Source organism: Vitis riparia, unplaced genomic scaffold (genome assembly GCF_004353265.1).
Source record: "Vitis riparia cultivar Riparia Gloire de Montpellier isolate 1030 unplaced genomic scaffold, EGFV_Vit.rip_1.0 scaffold380_pilon_pilon, whole genome shotgun sequence".
NCBI classification, from domain to species: domain Eukaryota; kingdom Viridiplantae; phylum Streptophyta; class Magnoliopsida; order Vitales; family Vitaceae; genus Vitis; species Vitis riparia.
The window spans coordinates 352497-370596 of NW_023269672.1; the positions used below are offsets into that span (position 1 = coordinate 352497).

An 18100-nucleotide genomic window follows, 5' to 3' on the forward strand; every position below is an offset into this window, starting at 1 on the left:
AAGGCGAGGTGAGGTGATAGAGGCCTTAAGACTCACGTCCTATACCAATCGTTTTCCCCGTACTCCGATCCTGCAAGGTCACAAATTTATCAGAGAAAGTGATAGAACAGTTAAGAGTACGAGTTATTTTGCTGATGAAAATAAGATTAAAAGGACACTCAGGGGCATAAAGGATAGAATGGAGAGGTAGGGAAGGGAGAGGATGAGCGAAACCAAAACCTTTAGCCATAGTTTGGGAACCATTAGCTAAAGTAATAGTAGGTAAGGCAGAGGTAGTAGTAATAGAAGAGAAAAGATCCTTATTACCAGATATGTGATCAGAAGCGCCAGAATTTAGAATCCAAGGTCCAAGAAAAGATGTATGGGTAAGACAAGCAAAAGCATTACCAGTCTGGGCAATAGAAGCAACAGAAACTGACTTGGTGGCCTGATAGCGGAGATAATCATCATACTCACTGTCAGTGAGGGAAATACCTTGAGACGTGGAGGAACTGGGAGGCTGAGGCGACTGAGGATCAAATGACTGGGCCACGTGGGCAGTGCGGGGAGGCCGCCCATGTAACTGATAACACCGATCACGAGTGTGGCCAAACTTATTGCAATAGGTGCAATGAGGACGTTGGCTTCTACCTCGGTTACCACTGCGTCCACCTCGAGAGTTAGTTTGAGAAACTAACACAGAAGAATCTGAAGTGTTATCAGATGGCAAAGTCTGAGTAGAGGAGATACAGAGGAGGCGAGCAAACACATCATCCAATGATGGAATGGAGGAACTGCCAAGAATCTGATCGCAGACGGTCTCAAGATCTGGACGGAGGTTAATAAGCGTAAGAACCATGAAGAACTTGTCAATCTGTGTTCGTTGATCCCCAACATCAATAGTAAGAGGCATCACGGTCAAGAATTCCTCCTTAAGAGAGGCAATCTGGCCAATATAAGTAGATAAATCCATGTCTTGTTGTCTGACATTGACAATAGAAGAAGCCACCTTATAAAGACGTTGGATATCATTCGTGTATAGCCCTTTCGCCTGATTCCAAAATTTAAAGCATGTTTTGTAGGCCCGAAGATGAAGCAGAATCTTAGGATCAACTGATTGCCATAACACACTACATAACTGTGCATCTATCTTCCTCCATTGTACTCTGTCAACCTCAAGGATATCTGCCTCCTGCGTAACAAGGTGATCCTCATAACCTTGACCCATAAACCAAAGCTCCACAAAGGCAGACCAAGATAAATAATTTTCACTGTCAACCAATTTCTCCAAAGTAATCATAGGAGATCTAGATATGACAGAGGAAAAAGTGGAACTTTTAGTAGCCATATCTACTTATCTGGAGAACGAAATATGTTTGGATTGAAGAGAGCCCTAATACGGCTTCAAATCGCGGCCGAAAGAAGAAAAACCGAGGATCCGCGGCTGTGAGAGATCAAATAGTAAAGAAAAATAAATGTGGCACTACTGGAAGGGTAGAAGAACACTTCCTAAGACACGTGCAGGGCTCGAAGTGGAGAGAAAGTCACCGGAGGTCGCCGGAAAGGCTGTTTAGAGGGCCGACAGAGAAAAAAAAAAACCCCAAAAAATGCACTTCCAGGGCTCAGATGGCACAAGCACATATGGAGGGTGGCTAGACGGCGTCAGGCGAGGCTGGAGGTGGAAGCGCGTGGCCAGAAAGTGCTCCACGAGCCAGCGCGTGACGTTCAGGCCGCCGAAGAAGAAACGCGCGTGGCCGGCGCATGGCTGAGAATCTCCCTCCGGTGCTTTGAGAAAACTTGAAGATCTCCTCCTTGTGCACCTGATGGTATGGTCGATGTTGGAAAAAGGACTTCGCAGGAAAAAGGTCGCCGGCGGTGAGGGTTTTCTAACGGTGATACGGTTGATCGGAAAGCTTTAGGAGATGGGAAAGGTGACTAGAATGAAACACGGTCACTGAAAGATTTCCCAGAATGGATTCACGGATAAACAAAAAATAATTAGGATTTTTTTTCTCCCTAGGCTCTGATATCATGTGAAAAGAGAGAAAATGGAGAATCCTTAATTCTTGTTATTGAAAAATTGTTAATAATACACATTGGACTTGGGTATATATATATATATATATATATATTATATATATATATATATATATATATACATGTTAGTGAGACCCACAATACAATAAGGAAAGAAAAGGAAAAGGAAAAGTAAATAACCTAAATAACTGTACACTATCTAACAAGGCCAATTGAAGTCGGCTCTATTGTAAAACTGTGCGCACACACGCACGCACACACACAAAGTTAGCTTGTTCTTGTTAGCCAACTGGTAATGCTATCTATATATGGCCATACAATATGCCAACAAACATGAACAAGTGCGTAAAATAATATCTAATGACATGATTTCCAGTAAGATGAATAACTGAAAGCCAAAGCTCCCAGTTACATATATTTATACATCTACCATTACTGAAGCTTTTTGTAGTGAGATCAGGGCTAATCATAGAAAATAATCAGGCACAGTGACAAAATTTGTCATACCTTGCCTCAAAGCTCCTCCCTTCAGAACCCATGGTTGCACATATACTGGATATTATCCACGGTGGAATGTAAGCATCCTTGATTTCAATGCTGTAGGAGAGACCAGCCGAAACACTTTCATTTGCTTCGTCTTTCATTTTGGATCCTTTAAGAGGAAAAACAACATGATCAGCTCTCTTCAACTCCCTGCAACTGACCTGCACAAGAAGGCCACTACTGAAAAATCCCAAGCACCTACCCCACAGGAATTAGCAAGCAAAACCAAGCAACTAAAATTAATCATAATAAATATTTATCGTTGTACAAGTATTAAAATTTACAAAGAACCATTTTGCTCTAATTTCAAAGGATGACTACTCTCCTTCCAAGGTAATCGGTAATCCTATAAAAGAAAAGCAATGTATTTTGAGTAGGTTATATTACATGAGAAGGGTAGTAATACATGCATTGGACCTCTTCGTGTCAGATGCAGATACAAGGAAAGGTTGATAAATGATTATAACAATAAGAAAATGTGGAAGAAGGATTGATCAAAGTTATTTCAATCATGTTACAACAAAGTTCAGGGATCCTATTTGATGAAACTTTGAGAACACAAAGCAGTACCAAGGAAGCACTTGCCTTTAGAAGGTTCGAAGTTTGGGACTACCCTACCCATATGCACAGAAATAGTTTGAATGTATTTTCAATATGGTGGATCTAAACATCCAACCGTTGGCCACCATTTATGTGAGAATCTAGTTGAGACGTATATTTGCTCTTGGAAATGCATTCATGGACAAGGAAAACAAAGGTCACTAACACCGGTCTATAACCATTAAATTTGAATTAAATTACACTTACCTCTGGGCAGAAAGAGCAACATTCTGAAATGGAACAGGTGAATACAGAAGAGGAGCATCCACACTTGTCAAGGAGGTCAAGAAAGATCTGGAAATAGCCATAAGAAATGAAGAACCACTGACAATAAAAGAGAACAGAAATATAGACAAAGTACCTAACTTACTAGAGAGATATAATGCTTCCGACATTAGCTAGGTATTTACCTATAATTTAGCATAAAGTCATATAAAGCATGCACATTCTTGTTTCCACTGAAAGACAACAAAGACTGTGGACTGTTATCCACATCAGATATGGAACCAAGACGTCAAGTCTGAATTGAAATGAGTATCACCAACGAGTGATAAATCACAAAGAACAACATCAGGAGAAGTAGGTATACTTCTGTAACTAAGGAGATTTTCATAATCAAATTTTGGAAAAGAAAAAAAAAACAGTAATGGACATCACATCAAACATGAAGCTTTTTGGAACTGCTTCTTTATATTTTGCCCTTACTGCTCATAAATTTGTCATAAACTAAATGCCTAAGAAAATCCCATTGAGGCAACTATAACAAGCAAGTAGTCTAAGCAAGCATGGAAGTTCCACAAATGGCAGAGAAAGGCATCCCATGTTCTATTCTAGGCATAAGTTTAGCAAGGTGAAGGACAAAAGACTATCAAAAGTAAAAGCATAGACAAAAACCTGGCCCAGATTGCGTTTCTCAATCTCCGAGAGCTCAACCAGGTCTTCAATAGTGACTTGTTCTACTTTAGAATGGCAAAGAGGCATAGAGAAACAAACATCCTAGTTTTCATAATATACAGACAAAAGAAAAAGTTAGTTCATTGGATTAAAAAAATATTACAGACATGGAAAAAAATATATGTAAAATCCAAAACAGAGATTAATTAGTTAAAATGGTTAGCACTGTAAGCCCTTAATATCATAATCTCAAAGGTCCAACATCCTGAAAAGAAGAGAGCATATATGACAGGCACAAATTCACAAGCACATAACTCATTACATGGTTGCAAAGTTGGGGTTTGCCCACAGGGTTACCAAGATTTTCAACTTTGATCCGCATTTGAACCCATCATTATGCTGAATCAAAATGACAAAATCAATTATTGTTCTGAGCTTCCATATTTGTTTCTGGGTTCTTTGAACCCAATTATATCAAATTGAAATCAGATACGCTGCCCTAAAACAATCCAAGCAGCCCCTGATCGCACATGCAACAGATAGAAACAATCACAAATTATATCTGCTTGCCACATATGTTACAGGGATTTAGTTGCAAGTATTAGATGCAGGTATGTGTTACACATCTAATCATTCAAATTCACAAACTCTAAGATAGAAGGACTTGGCTGAAAGGAACTTAACAATGGTACAGATACTTGGACATGGTCAAAAGTCAAATATTTGAGTGCTTACTTAGATCTATATCTACTTTATTCGCTGTGGAATCCATAATATTACCCTTTAGTAATTCAAGTCATATTACTCCTACGCATGAAGGAAATGTACTAAAAAATTTAATTTATATCGTATGTCATGTTTTGTCATTGGAAATTTCAAATTTTGTTAATATACAATATGCATACATATTTCTTTCACTAATTTTATTTTATATCAATATATTTTTTATTATTTATCCATATCCATACCTTTACTTTTATTTTATTACCTTTGTTTTGATTTATCATCTCTTTAAATGTTATTTTCTAAAAGTAACAAATTCATGCTAATGAAGTACCAAGAGACCTGTTTTCTATCACCCCACCTGCCCAAGTAGACCCTTTTTTTTATCTTTAAATATCCTCATAAAAGCCCTTTTTTTTCTCTTATCCTTGAATCTCCCCAACAACACTTAATTCATTTTTTTTAGTTTTAATTCATCTCTTAAAGACCCAAGTTCCAAAAAATTTCACTTTAAAAATTATTGACAATTATCCAGTCCCAAGTAAAAAAAAAATAATAATATATCCCATGAGGATCCCAGAACAATACCCATGTCATTTTTGTCAACAGGGTTACTTTTAGCAAAATTGAGAATCCAGGTATCACCGCCCGTCACACATAGTCTCATGCATCCTTACCTAAATATAGCAACTTCTTTATTGATTAAAATTTTCTTTCATTTTCTTATATGAATCGAGAACTTACAAAATAAAAAATGAGAAGACAGTTAGGATTTTACTCCAAGTCAGCATAATATTGTACAAGAGCTTTGGTTTCTAAGAGGCCATAAGTTCGAACCCTATTGCTTGTTAAATCCCCATTATTGAGCCAAGTACAAGCAAGAGAAGGTTGCATGTCCAGTGGAACATTAAGGCTTTAGCCTAAGTCAACTTAACTTGATATACATTGTTGGCCTACTATATAAGACAAAATTATGAGAATTTTCTGAAAAAAACAAAATAATTGCTCAGCAATGAGAAAAAAACCAAAAATATAGAGCAGCAAATGCCTCATTAAAATCAAGGATGACAGTTTTTTTTTTAGTTGGTAAAAGTCAAACACAGTAAACCATCTAGCTAGACAATCAAGGTCCCTAATAAATTATCTCTAATGATCTAACAGTTAGCCACTTGGTCAGCAGATCAAGGTCCTTAATAAATATCAACATTCTCAAAATCAATAAATTTGGTAATCATCTAAATTCCACAAGAATGGTTTAAAATTATCATTCCCAGATTAGCTTAGAAGTTTGCAGAAAGAACACAAAATATTTTGTCACTGCACTCATTTCTGTTACAATTTTATAAACCTCATATTTAAACCTCTAGCAAAGAAGCAACAACTATTTCCAGGTTTTAAGTCAAAATAAGCACCCCCATGATTTCTATTTCAATGCCACTATCTCAGTTAATACCAAGTGCAAAAAAAAAAAGTAATATCTTATTTCAGGAACTAATTTTTATATTCAAGCAGAAAAAACTCGAATTAGCATTTAGAGTGAGAAAAAACATATTTTCCACATGAAAATTGTTTATGAACATGTTCCATAAAGAGAAAATAAACTTCCTATCCATGCAAATTTTAAAAGATAAAAGAGATACATCTTACATGCTCTCTCAACAGTGATCTTAAGCCTCTTGTTGACTGGAAGATATAAGCATTAGAGGACTGTTTCTTTCCTCCTGAGCCGTCACCACTAGCAAACACCACCACAAATTGTGAAGTACAAACTAGAAAGTTTCCAATAAAACAGAAAAATCAATGTACAGTGTGACATACAAAATAAATTTAACTAATAAAAAAAACCCCAAAAAAATAAAAGGCAAGACAAAGAAAGAACAAAACCCAAAAAAAAAAAGGGAGAGCATAAAAATCCAAAATGAATGGATCATGCACATTTCACTCCTATTACAACCTGAACGACCGAAAGGCTCTAACATTATGGTCCACATAAGTCATGGTGTAGGGCATTATAAGGAGAAAGAAAGAAGTTTCTTACAATTTCAATGTTATAATTAGAGCTTCTAGAGAATAATAAATAAACTCTAGAGTACACAACCAAAAATAATATGATGAAATCACCACATAATCTAAATTGCTTTATATGTAATTTATGTGCTGAAAATTCCTAAAGAAAAATAGGAAAGAAACTAACCATTGCAAAAGTATGGCCTAGGCAAGCCAAATTGCCAAAGAAATTGTAGTGGTTATGAAGCAGCAAATGTAGTTACAGTGTCATAACACTACAATATGTAAATCAGTGATGAATTGTCAGCCCCTACCATATGATTATATGAACAAGATCATTATGAATATTCAAAACCATCAAGAATCAAGATAGACCTTCAAGCTAGATGTAAGGGAACATGTGAAAATGATTGTGTATGGAAGATGTGAGAATGATAGATGACAACTAGCTGTCTTCATACTCAGCAATGGGCATAAAAGGAAAAAAAAACTCCTGTTTTTTCATGGGATTGAAAAATGTCAGTGGTTTATCCTGGAGATAAGTGTTGGTTTGGCGTTGAATCAAAGAGCTTTGAGGATTTAATCGAGGAGACCAAAAGGAAGGTGATTGGGAAGATTTGTGAAAGGGGTCCAAACTTTTCGTCATGTATTGGATTCAGTGGGGTAAGGGCTTGGCTTTGCTGGTGGAAGGGGCTGAGACCTGCTGTGCTCTCAAAGATGGGGAGCTTTTTAGAAAGTCTTGGGTGGAGTGGGGTAGACACCATTTGCTGGATTTGAGCAATAATAGGAGAAAGGCGGTTTCTACTTTGTTCTGTTTAGGAAGTGGAAGGAAAGAAGTTTTCCTTGGTGTTTCCTAAAGGAAGGGGATTTGTAGGGGGTGGAAAATCCTGTCTAGCAAACTAAGAAGCCTTGGTGTTTCTATGACCCTAAGGAGAGTAGAGGAGCCCAAAGCTACCTCTTCGAAGGGGTTGGTTCTTAGAGGGGTGATGATGGGAATGAGTACTCGGTAGTAGAGGTGGAGATCTCTAGTTCTTCTTAATAGTGTAACACTGTGTGGATTGAAATCAAAGATGGGGGAGCTTTTTGACCAGCCTCCTAACCCTGTCTCTCTTAGGAACTGGGCATAGTTCAATTGGAAGTTGAAAGGAAAACTCCACTTGGCATTGTTAGGAGGATCCCTTATTCTGTTCAAGTTTGAAGATGTAGTTGAAGCTAAGAGGGTGTTCCACTCGAGGGTGAAATGGTTCAATGGAAGAAGTCTTCTACTAAAGTGGTGGAATCCATCTATGGGTTGCCTCATGGAGGCAAGGGATGTTCGAGAGGTGTGGGTAAGGGTTTTGGGCCTTCTCTTGCATCTTTGGGGAAAAGGTTTGTTCAAAATATTAGGAGAAGCTTGTGAGAGTCTTGTGGCCATCGATGAGGATACGACGGAGTGTAGGAATTCGCAATGGGTGAGGATTCTTGCTAGGATCAAAGGGAAGTTACCTAGTTCTTTGTAGGTGATGGTAGGTTCCTCTTGTTTCATGATTCAGTTATGGTGGGAGATTCCTCCATGGAAGAGTGAGGTGTAGTCTTCTCAAAGTTGCAAAGAGAGGAGGGTAGGAGAAGAGGGTAGGGTAAGGTCACGCACTTGTCTGAAATGTGGAATAAGGGTTTTCTGAAAAAGTGGAAGCCCAAGTGTCATCTCTTGATCCATCAAACTCTCCATCCTCTTGTTTCGCAATTCAATTGTGCTGGGAGATTCCTTCATTGAAGAGTGAGGTGCAGTCTTCTCAGAGTTGTAGAGAAACAAGGGTAGAAAAAGAGAGTAGGGCAAGGTCACGCGCCTATCTGAGAGTGAAAGAATGGTTTTCTAAAAGAGTGAAAGCTTAAGTGTTGTTTCTCAATCCATCGAACTCTACAAAAAAAAAATGGTACAATACCCAAAAATATGGGAATCAAAGTTTCTATAAAAACCCATCCTTCCCTTTCTATCGTTGGGGAGGAGCCATGTGGGTTAGTAGATGAGGCCTTGGGCCTTTTTGTTGGGCCTTAGGTCAAGTTAGGCTCTATGGAGGTGGAAGTGGCCAGAATATCAACTTTGGATAAGGCCCAAGCTCCTTTTAAAGTGGGTCAGGTGAGCTTTAAAAAGGGAAGGGAGATGGGCCTCAAGGCTACTACCATTGAGTCCACTCCTTTCGTGTTTCTAATCCTTGCATGTCAAAGTTTCTTTCCACGGAGACAAGGATGAAGCCTTTAGCCAACAAAGCTATTTTAGATGAAGCACTTAGATTTCAAGGTACGCTCTCTTGGACTCAATCCTCTTGGGGAGAAGGGTCTTCTTCTTCTTCTACTCCTTTCTTGGGTATTGAGCGGGGAGAAGGTTTTTTTGAGTTGGGAGGGGAAGTGTCAGAAATTTTGGTTGACGCTATGAAAAAAAAGCCTTTATCAATGGTTTTTCAAGATGGCTAAGTTGTGGTCTTCCTAGAGAATTTTTCCCCCAATCAAGAGAGTGGAGTTGAGTCGGGAGGTAACGGTGCTTCAGCCTCAACACAAAAGGTGGGATCCAATGGTGTGGAATGTAAGGACCCGCTTTCAGACAAAGACTTCACCAAGCTAGTAGATTTTAATAGATTTTTGGGGATGCCGGTTCATGGGTTTGAAAAGAAAATCTAGTCTTTGTTGAGGAAGTTAAGAAAGAAAGTTGGATGTGGGATTCCTAGTAGAGGGGGGGAAGAAGAAATATGTGTCCTCCTCTCATTTCAAAAGGGAGCTAAGGAGACTAGATTGTTCAATCAATTATGAAAGTTCCTTGCTCTCTTCTAGAAGGAATGGTAGGAACAATTAGGATTTGATTCCAGTTGATTGATGAAGATTAAAATCCTTTCCTGGAATGTAAGAGAACTCGACGATGAGGAAAAAGGGAAATTGATCAAGTCTGTGGTTAGGACTCAGAAGGTAGATCTAGTTTGCCTTCTAGAGACTAAGGTGCAAGAGATGAAGTTACAAGTGGTAAAAAGCTTAGGTGTTGGAAGGTTTTTAAACTAAGGTGCAGTTGATGCTAGATGAGCGTCAAGAGGCATTTTGATTTTTTAGGACAATAGAGTTTTGGACCTATTGCAGTTGGAGTGTGGTGGGTTCTCCATTTCATGTCACTTTAGAAATGTTGAAGATGATTTTGTCAGGGTGTTCACAGGAGTCTATGATCTAGTTTTAATGAGGGAACAAAAGGATTTCTGGGATGAATTGAGAGCTATCAAAGGTCTATGGGACGATCCCTAGTGCATAGAAGGGTATTTTAACCTTGTTAGATTTCCAAGGGAAAGAATGAACAAATTCAGATTTATGACAGATATGAGGAGGTTCTTAGATGTCATAAAGGAGTTGAGTTTGAAGGACCTTCCTCTTTCTGGAGGTTCATTCACATGGTGTGGTGGTTTAATTCTCAAGTAGCTTCTAGGTTTGACCGCTTCTTAGTCTCTGATGAGTAGGAGAACCATTTTTTGGGTATTTCTCAATTCGCTTTCCTAGGCTAGCTTCTGACCATTGTCCCATTATTCTCGAGGGTGGAAGAGTCAAAAAGTGCAAGATCCCCTTTAGATTTGAGAATATGTGGCTTTTGACTGATGGCTTCAAAGAGCTTGTGAGAAATTGGTGGACTGGGTATACAGTTACTAGCTTTAGCAATCACTGCCTCATTCAGAAATTAAAAGCTCTTAAAAGGGATCTTAAAGTGTGGAAAAAAGAAGGTTTTGGCAATGTCTTCTTTAACAAATCATAAGCCTTTTCTTGTGTTCAATTCTAGGACTCTAAGAAGAGAGAATGTCCTCTTTCTCTTGAGGAGGCAGAGGCTAAAAAGGGGGCCTTTGAGGATTATAAGAAATGGGTTTTATTGGAAGAAACTTCATGGAGACAAAAATCTAGGAAATTTGGTTAAGAGATGGAGACAAGAACACCAAGTTTTTTCACAAGATGGCCAATGCTCATGCAAGAAGGAATTTGTTAACCAAAGTGAGAACAAATGGGGTTACTCTGATTGATGATGATTAAAGCTAGGGTGTGCAATGCCTATCATACTCTTCTCTTGGAAACGGGGGATTGGAGACCGAGCGTAAGGGTTTACGCTTTGAAGTGTTGGGGTAAGATAGATCCAAAAGTCTAGAGGTTCATTTTTCAAATGAGGAAGTTTTTGAAGCCTTGAGTAGTCTCTCTAGTGATAAAGTTCTAGGTCCAAACAGTTTTACCATGGCTTTTTGACATTTTTGTTGGGATTTTACCAAACCAGAGATCATACCTTTCTTCAAGGAGTTCTTTCTTCATGGCACATTCCAAAGAAACCTAAATTCCACCTTCTTGGTTTTGATTCCCAAAAAAGGGAGAGCTAAAGATTTGAAAGACTTTAGACCAATCAGTTTGGTTGGGGATTTGTATAAGCTATTAATCAAAGTTTTGGCAAATAAGGTAAAGACAACAACGGGGGAGGTGAAATCAACATGCCTTCATTCAAGGTAGACAAATTTTAGACACTATGCTTAGTGCTATTAAGGTTGTTGACTCTAGGTTAAAGAGCAATATTCCTGGTCTCCTTTGAAAAATGGACATTGAGAAGGTTTATGATCATGTCAATTGGGATTTATTTATATCAGTTATGTTCAAAGTGGGGTTTGGGCAAAGGTGGATAAGTTAGATCAATTGGTATATTTCCATAGCTAGCTTTTCTGTTCTTATCAATAGAACCCCTTCATGTTTTTTTCACAGTTTTAGGGGCTTAAGACAAGGCGACTTGCTATCCCCCTATCTATTAATTTTGGTTATGGAGGCTCTTAGTCAGTTGTTGTTCCGAGCCAGATGCAGTGACTTCATTTTAAGGTTTAAGGTGGAAAGGAGAAGTGGAGAAAGGAGGGATGTGTCCCATCTTTTGTTTGTTGACAACACATTAATCTTTTGTAAGGCCAACAATGACTAGTTGAGATATTTGAGTTGTCTATGTGGTTCAAGATGCTTTCTGAATTAAAAGCGAATATGGATAAAGTGAGGTTATTCTTGTAAGGGGGTAGAGACTTTGGAGAATGATGCTTTGGTGATGGGGTGTAGAGTAGGGAAGCTTCCCACATCTTATTTGGGTCTTCCTTTGGGTGCCCCTTTTAAATCTCGTAGGGTGTGGGATACAGTGGAATAGAGATTTAGAAAAAAAAAAATTAACAATGCGGAAAATGTGATACATATCTAAGGGTGGGAGGCTTACCTTGATTAAATAAAATAAAATAAATAAAATAAAAATAAAAGTGTGTGCAAGACTCGAAAAAATCCAAATGGATTTTTTATGGGGTGGTGGTGTGATTCATTCCCAATTGGTGTCTCGACTTATTCATGTCCAGCTGGTGCTCTTTGTTTGAGAGAGTAATCAACAAAATTTATAACCTATATCACCATGCATTAGGATAGCTTTAGCTAATATAGCATAGTGACTCTAGGATCATTCACTGGGAAGGGTTTTCAACTCACAACTGATATCAATTCAAAGCTGAATTGGTGCCTTTTCATTTCAAGGTTAGCTTTAAAAGAAAACATAATCTTTGGTGGAAAAGGTTTGGTTTTAAGCTAACTAAAAAGAAAGTAATGGAAATTACTTATGAAGAAAAACATTCCTTGGAGGTTTGGGTTCACAGGGGAGGTTCCTTATGCAAAAACAGAGCTCCGGTCATTTGGTTCATTTCCTCGCATTAGAGAATTAACATATAGTCAATTCTCTAACCGGTGCTGTATAGATGTATCCTTAAATAGATTTCAGCTCTAATTTCCTCTCACTGATGCAACTTGCAATGGTTCGTGCCTCTCACCTAGCATTTGCCATTCAAGGTGATCTTTAACTTTGGACTTCCCTTCTCAAGCTTGCAAGAGATAACTAATGGATGTCTCCTTGGAGTCCAAAAGCTTACCAAGTGTTGGTAATTCTAGAAAATCCTACCTTCAAGTCACTTCCCAAAAGCTCGCAAGAGGTAAAATAGTGCATCTCCATGGACGGAGATCACTTGCCTTACCAAGTATTAACTCAAGTGAATTGAAGGTGTTTTAAGTTAACTAAAAACATAGAAATCATTAAAGGATCACACTTTCTCTTCATTAATGGCTGAAACCACAAAGCTACTAATTCTTGCACTTGGAACCTTTCCCGGCAACCTTAGCTCCAAGGAACTAAAAGTCTAGCCACTCATTCTCTGAAGAAACTTCCTCAAAGCTTGTTTGCTAGTAAGAAAAATTAGAAGAATATAAACAATCAAAACAAGTAGGTAAGGTAGAGCAAAGGCTCTGTATATTACTTCCTTCCTTTGATTACATGATATGATATCTATCTATAAAGGAAATTACAAACTATATATATGAGGTTATTCACCCTTTTCTTACTTAAAGACTAAGGAATCCTATGATAGGTGGATTACAAGGAGAGTTTGGGGATTTAGACAACAAATATCTAAAGCAAAATATCTCAACAAGTCGGTCATAAATATTGTGAAGCTTCAAGAGAACACCGCGACACTATGCAAAATGGCTGCGAAACTCTCCAGGTGAGCGCTATCAGAGGATTCGGACATGTCTGTCCAGGGAAGTTGAAACGCCCACCTCTCCCATCCGGCATCAGGCGCCGGATATGAAATATCCGATTAAAGGATCCGAACATGTCTGACCGGACAGACTTCTAGGAGTGAGATATCCGGACGTCGCAGGGGGACCGTCTGCGTGTACAAGGTGTAGGGACCCCTCCCCCTGATGACAAGGAGCGCGCATTGCTATCCGGATCAACTCCATCTGGATTCCTCAAGAGGACATATGGCGGCGCTCCCCTATCCGGACTCCCTAAGGAGAAACACCCGGCACTCGCGAACATCACACTCCGGATGATAGCATATCCTCTCCGGATATGTTGTCTGGATCATTGACTATAGTGAGCAAGCTTTGCTACAACATTCCGACAGCCTGCCACAACCCATGTTCCGCCGCCTTTCGATGGTGTGTCCGGACGCCCTGTCCGGACATCTTTTGCAGGGAAGACTGAAGGATCCCACATTCCTTGCATTCCGGATAGAATTTCGGATATGAGATATCCGGATTTGCTTATGGCAAAGGACTTAAAAGCTTTGGTTCTTCATGTTTCTGAGCTCTCCATTGCTTTGCCATGGATTCCAAAGAACTCTCCTCAATCTCGGATTGCTTTGGTGATCAAAAAGCTATCAAAACACCAAAACTTAACACAATTTGATTAGAATTTGATTGCAAAGGTCCTTAATATGTTAATTGGGTTAAAAGGTGATAACTACTACTCAAAAGTGTTTAAAAGAGTTAATTACAAGCTATCAAATAGCACTTTTTGAGTAGTAATCATGGTGCTCTAAAGAGAAGGCCTCATTTGGTGAATTGGAATTTGGTTTGTGTAAATAAGGAGGGAGGCTTAGGAATTCATAGTCTTATGGCCCTTAATAAAGCCTTACTTGGTAAGTGGAGTTAGAGATTTGTAGAAGAAAGAGAGTCGGCCCCTTTGAAAACAAATTATCATTGGGAAGTTTGGAGTAGAGAAAGGGGTTTAGTGTTCGAAAGGAGTAAGAGGAGGTCATGGTGTGGTGATGTGAAAAGCCATCAGAAATGAATGAGAGGACATAAGAAGTTGATCCCACTTGATTGCTAGGAATGAGAGAAAGGTTAAGTTTTGGAAAGACTTTTGGTGTGAAGACTAACCCTTGAAAGAAGTTTTCCCTAACTTATTTCCATGGCAATAAATAAACACAATTAGGTCTCAAAAGCTTGGGAGAAAAGTGGGGATTTAGGTAGCTGGGGCCCCCGCTTTTCAAGACATCTTAATGATTAAGAGATGGGAGAAGTTGAGTCTTTGTTTTGCAAGCTTCAACCCTTTGTTATGAGAAGAAAAGTGGATGACATTTTGAGTTAGAGAGAGAGTAAGAATGGCAAATTTTAAGTTAGCTCCCTTTATGGCTCCTATACGAGGGTATCTAGAGATCAATTTTCGTGGAATATTATTTAGAGGTCTTGGGCTCTAGGAAGGGTGAGCTTTTTTGCTTAGGAAGTGTCTTGGAGCATAATTTTGACTCTCAACTAGTTGAAAAGAAAGGGATTGAATATTTCGAATAGGTGCTACTTGTGCAAAGAAGAGGAGGAAACCACTAACCACCTAATTTTGTTCTATGGCAAGGCTAAAATGTTGTGGAACTTGATTTATTCCATTTTCGCTGTGCAGTGGGTTATGCATTCCTCAATTAGGAAGAGTGCATGGAAGGCTGCTCTCTTAAGTTTAATGTGGAATTTATGGAAGGAAAGGAATGGAAGAGCTTTCATTGCCGTTGAGCGGTCCAACCAAGCAATGAAATCTTTTTTCATGTATACTTTTGTGAATTGAGCTAGGGTGCATATAGAGAGGACCACACTTTGTCTATGATTGATTTTATAAATTGGTTGTTTGTCAAGTAAGGAGAAGGACTTTTTTTGTCTTCTTATTGCTTAGCTTTTTTGGGGCATATGTGTATACTTTGTGTGTACTGTTTTCGTTGTTTTTAGGCTTTTCTAATGCAAGCCCTTTACCTATGAAAAAGAAAAAAAGCAATGGGCATAAAAGAATACATGGAGTGGTACAACACCAACTCAATCATGACATAGATGATGATTTCAAGCACCCAAAGATTTTATGTTGTATCAAGTAGGAATGCATTGTACTTCTCATTTAATTTTGTTGTTCATTTGTTTCCAGCATGGTATTTTGATCAACAAAGGGGAAAATACCAATGTTAGTATGCATGTCAAATTATCACAAAAAGCTCTCAAAAAGATGCTTTGCTCCATAAGCATCTTAAACCTGTAATATGTCAATCTTTTATCAAAAGGTATTGTTTATGTATTATTAATGTTAGAGATAGTAAGACAAAGAGAAGTAAATTCGGGAAGGCATGACATCAGAAGGACTATCGCATATAATGTGGTGTATTGTGTCAGACTATATTATTTCATGTGAATGACTATCATAATATTCTACAAGATTCTGTGTTAGAATTACAAACTAGAATAGACTTCATTAATTTTTTTATGATATAGTCTTCAGTGTGTTATCCTGTCATCTATCTAAACCTGGTTTTGGTCAACATGAATGTGATTTAGTTTCCAAATTTTCTATGAGCTAAGAATATGGATTGTACTTTTCAGACACTATTATGTAATAACACACAGATTTTCCTTTCCATACAAATTCCCATACTTCATGACATAATCTTCACTCAGTTATCTGGTAATCAATTTAAACCCAATTTTGTTTAATCAATGCAATTAAGTCTTCAAATTTTCTAAGATTTTAGAATTTGGACTTCTAAATTATTATAAATTTTGAGGTTTAACTGAAAGTATACTTTCTTTTTTTTCATGCAAATCACCAAAAATATTTCTCAACAATGACATTGGCATAAACATAGATATATTAACATTATTATACTTAGGAACCATGAAATGTCCACTAAAACCAACATTTGTAGCCTTGAGTTCGACACTAACAAATTATTAAATTTCAAAACTATAGGCACTTTGCTTCAAATTCATAAAATAACCAACACTGTTGTGACTCCTCCCACAAGAGAGGAAAAAAAAGGGCACTAATGCACAAAGTAACAAACAACTTATTTTTCTCCATGTAATATTATTATCTTTTGTTCCGACTCCTCCAACAAGAGGAAGAAAAAAAAGCGCTAATGCACAAACTAACAAACAACTTATTTTTCTCTATATAATACTGTCTTTTCCCTTTTCATAAGAATTAGTACACCAAATAATTGCAATGCCAGGAAGAACAGAGAGAACATAAATACTCAGAGAAATTTCATCACAACGACAAAGACCATGGTATTCCAAAAACCAAACAGCAACTGGCCAAAGCAATTGAGCCCAAAACATAAACTAATACTTCAGGTAACGCAAGAAAAGATCATTCACCATAAGGGATCAAAAGGGTATTCTATTAATCTGCAGGTTGCTCCATATGAACAAGATATGAAATCTTACAAGAACTTACGTAAAATTGAAAACTACTATGAAGCATGGAAGAAGGTAATTACCATAGAAGATATTACAAATATTCTTTCTAAGTCTTCCCATGCTAGTTGTCGTTTGATTAAGAAATCCGTTTCCACTAAATTGACCAAGAAAATTTGTTGTAAGAAAACTTGAGGAAAAGAAAGGAAAAGAAAAACTTAAATTTCATACTAATAAAATATTTGGTTCACAAACCTCCATCTGCAGCAGATAAGGTCCATGCTGATATGACAGAAGGTGGTAGAGAAGACTGAGGGTGCACCCATGAGTGCAAAGCTCTATAATTGAATATTTGGGCAGTGGAAGTGATCCCAGAGGAGCAGCTAATATTTTGATCCTTGGAACAACCAAATTGCGGTGTAGATAGGGTTGTACCATTGTAAGTAGCAGACACGTTCAATCTATGAAACCTAGGAATGGCAAAATGAGATAAGGTCGATTAGCTAAAATCACCTTCTACGAACGACCTAATGCTAAGTGTGGTGGAATATACATTAGTCCATACATAGATTATGCAACAATTTGCATACACATAACCCATATATATGGCAAAATCATCGCTTTTCTGAATATTTTATTAAGCTTACAAATACCAACACAATATAGAACCAATGATCTAGGAATATATATAAAAAGAATAGATGATATCAAATGAAATCAGAATAGTCTGGACATAATTCAATGATATTTCTTCTAGTCAAATATTAGTACAAAAATTTATTGTTCAAGGAAAAATAGCGACTGTGTCCAAAAGCAGAAATATATGTGGGTTAATTAAATGTTAGCACCAAAGTATGAATTTTTTAAAAATTGACTTGACAGAAAAAAAAAAAAAAAATGAGATCCAAATACTTCAGCAAAAGAGCATCAAAATATTACAAAAGAAAATCCAACACCGTCAACACTTAGCTGGCAATTATGATATTCTCTCAAAATTTCAATTAACATAATTTTAGTTTTGTGGGAGAGACATCTGGACAAGTGAAATAGGTTATTTAGAAAAAATTCACAGCAATTTGAATGTAAATCACACTCAAGCCTGAATCATTCCCCGTGGGGAAACAATAACATGCCTATGCCCCAGAAAGTTACGAAAAAAGGAAGTTGCAATTGAAGCTTGTAAAATTTTGTTCATAAATAAAAATTTTAGATTACTTCTTTCTTCTACAACATCTTCTATACACAGATAACCAATAGCTTTGAATACGATAGATTACCAAAGAATTGCACTGACAAATTCATTATAGTTAAAGTTTCC

At 37.6% G+C, this 18100-nt stretch overlaps 1 protein-coding gene across 1 annotated transcript in view; it reads right to left on the reverse strand.

Moving 5' to 3' along the window:
* Positions 1-2196: 2196 nt before the first annotated feature.
* The window catches only part of LOC117909800, a 29179-nt gene continuing 13275 nt past the window's right edge, over positions 2197-18100 (reverse strand). The window contains exons 9-14 of the mRNA XM_034823855.1: positions 17038-17252; positions 16866-16939; positions 4054-4155; positions 3367-3453; positions 2524-2720; positions 2197-2251 (exon numbers count right to left, since the gene is read on the reverse strand). Of these exons, the coding sequence (XP_034679746.1) occupies positions 2212-2251; positions 2524-2720; positions 3367-3453; positions 4054-4155; positions 16866-16939; positions 17038-17252 (715 nt within the window). The 3' untranslated portion in view covers positions 2197-2211. The remainder of the gene's footprint in view (positions 2252-2523; positions 2721-3366; positions 3454-4053; positions 4156-16865; positions 16940-17037; positions 17253-18100) is intronic.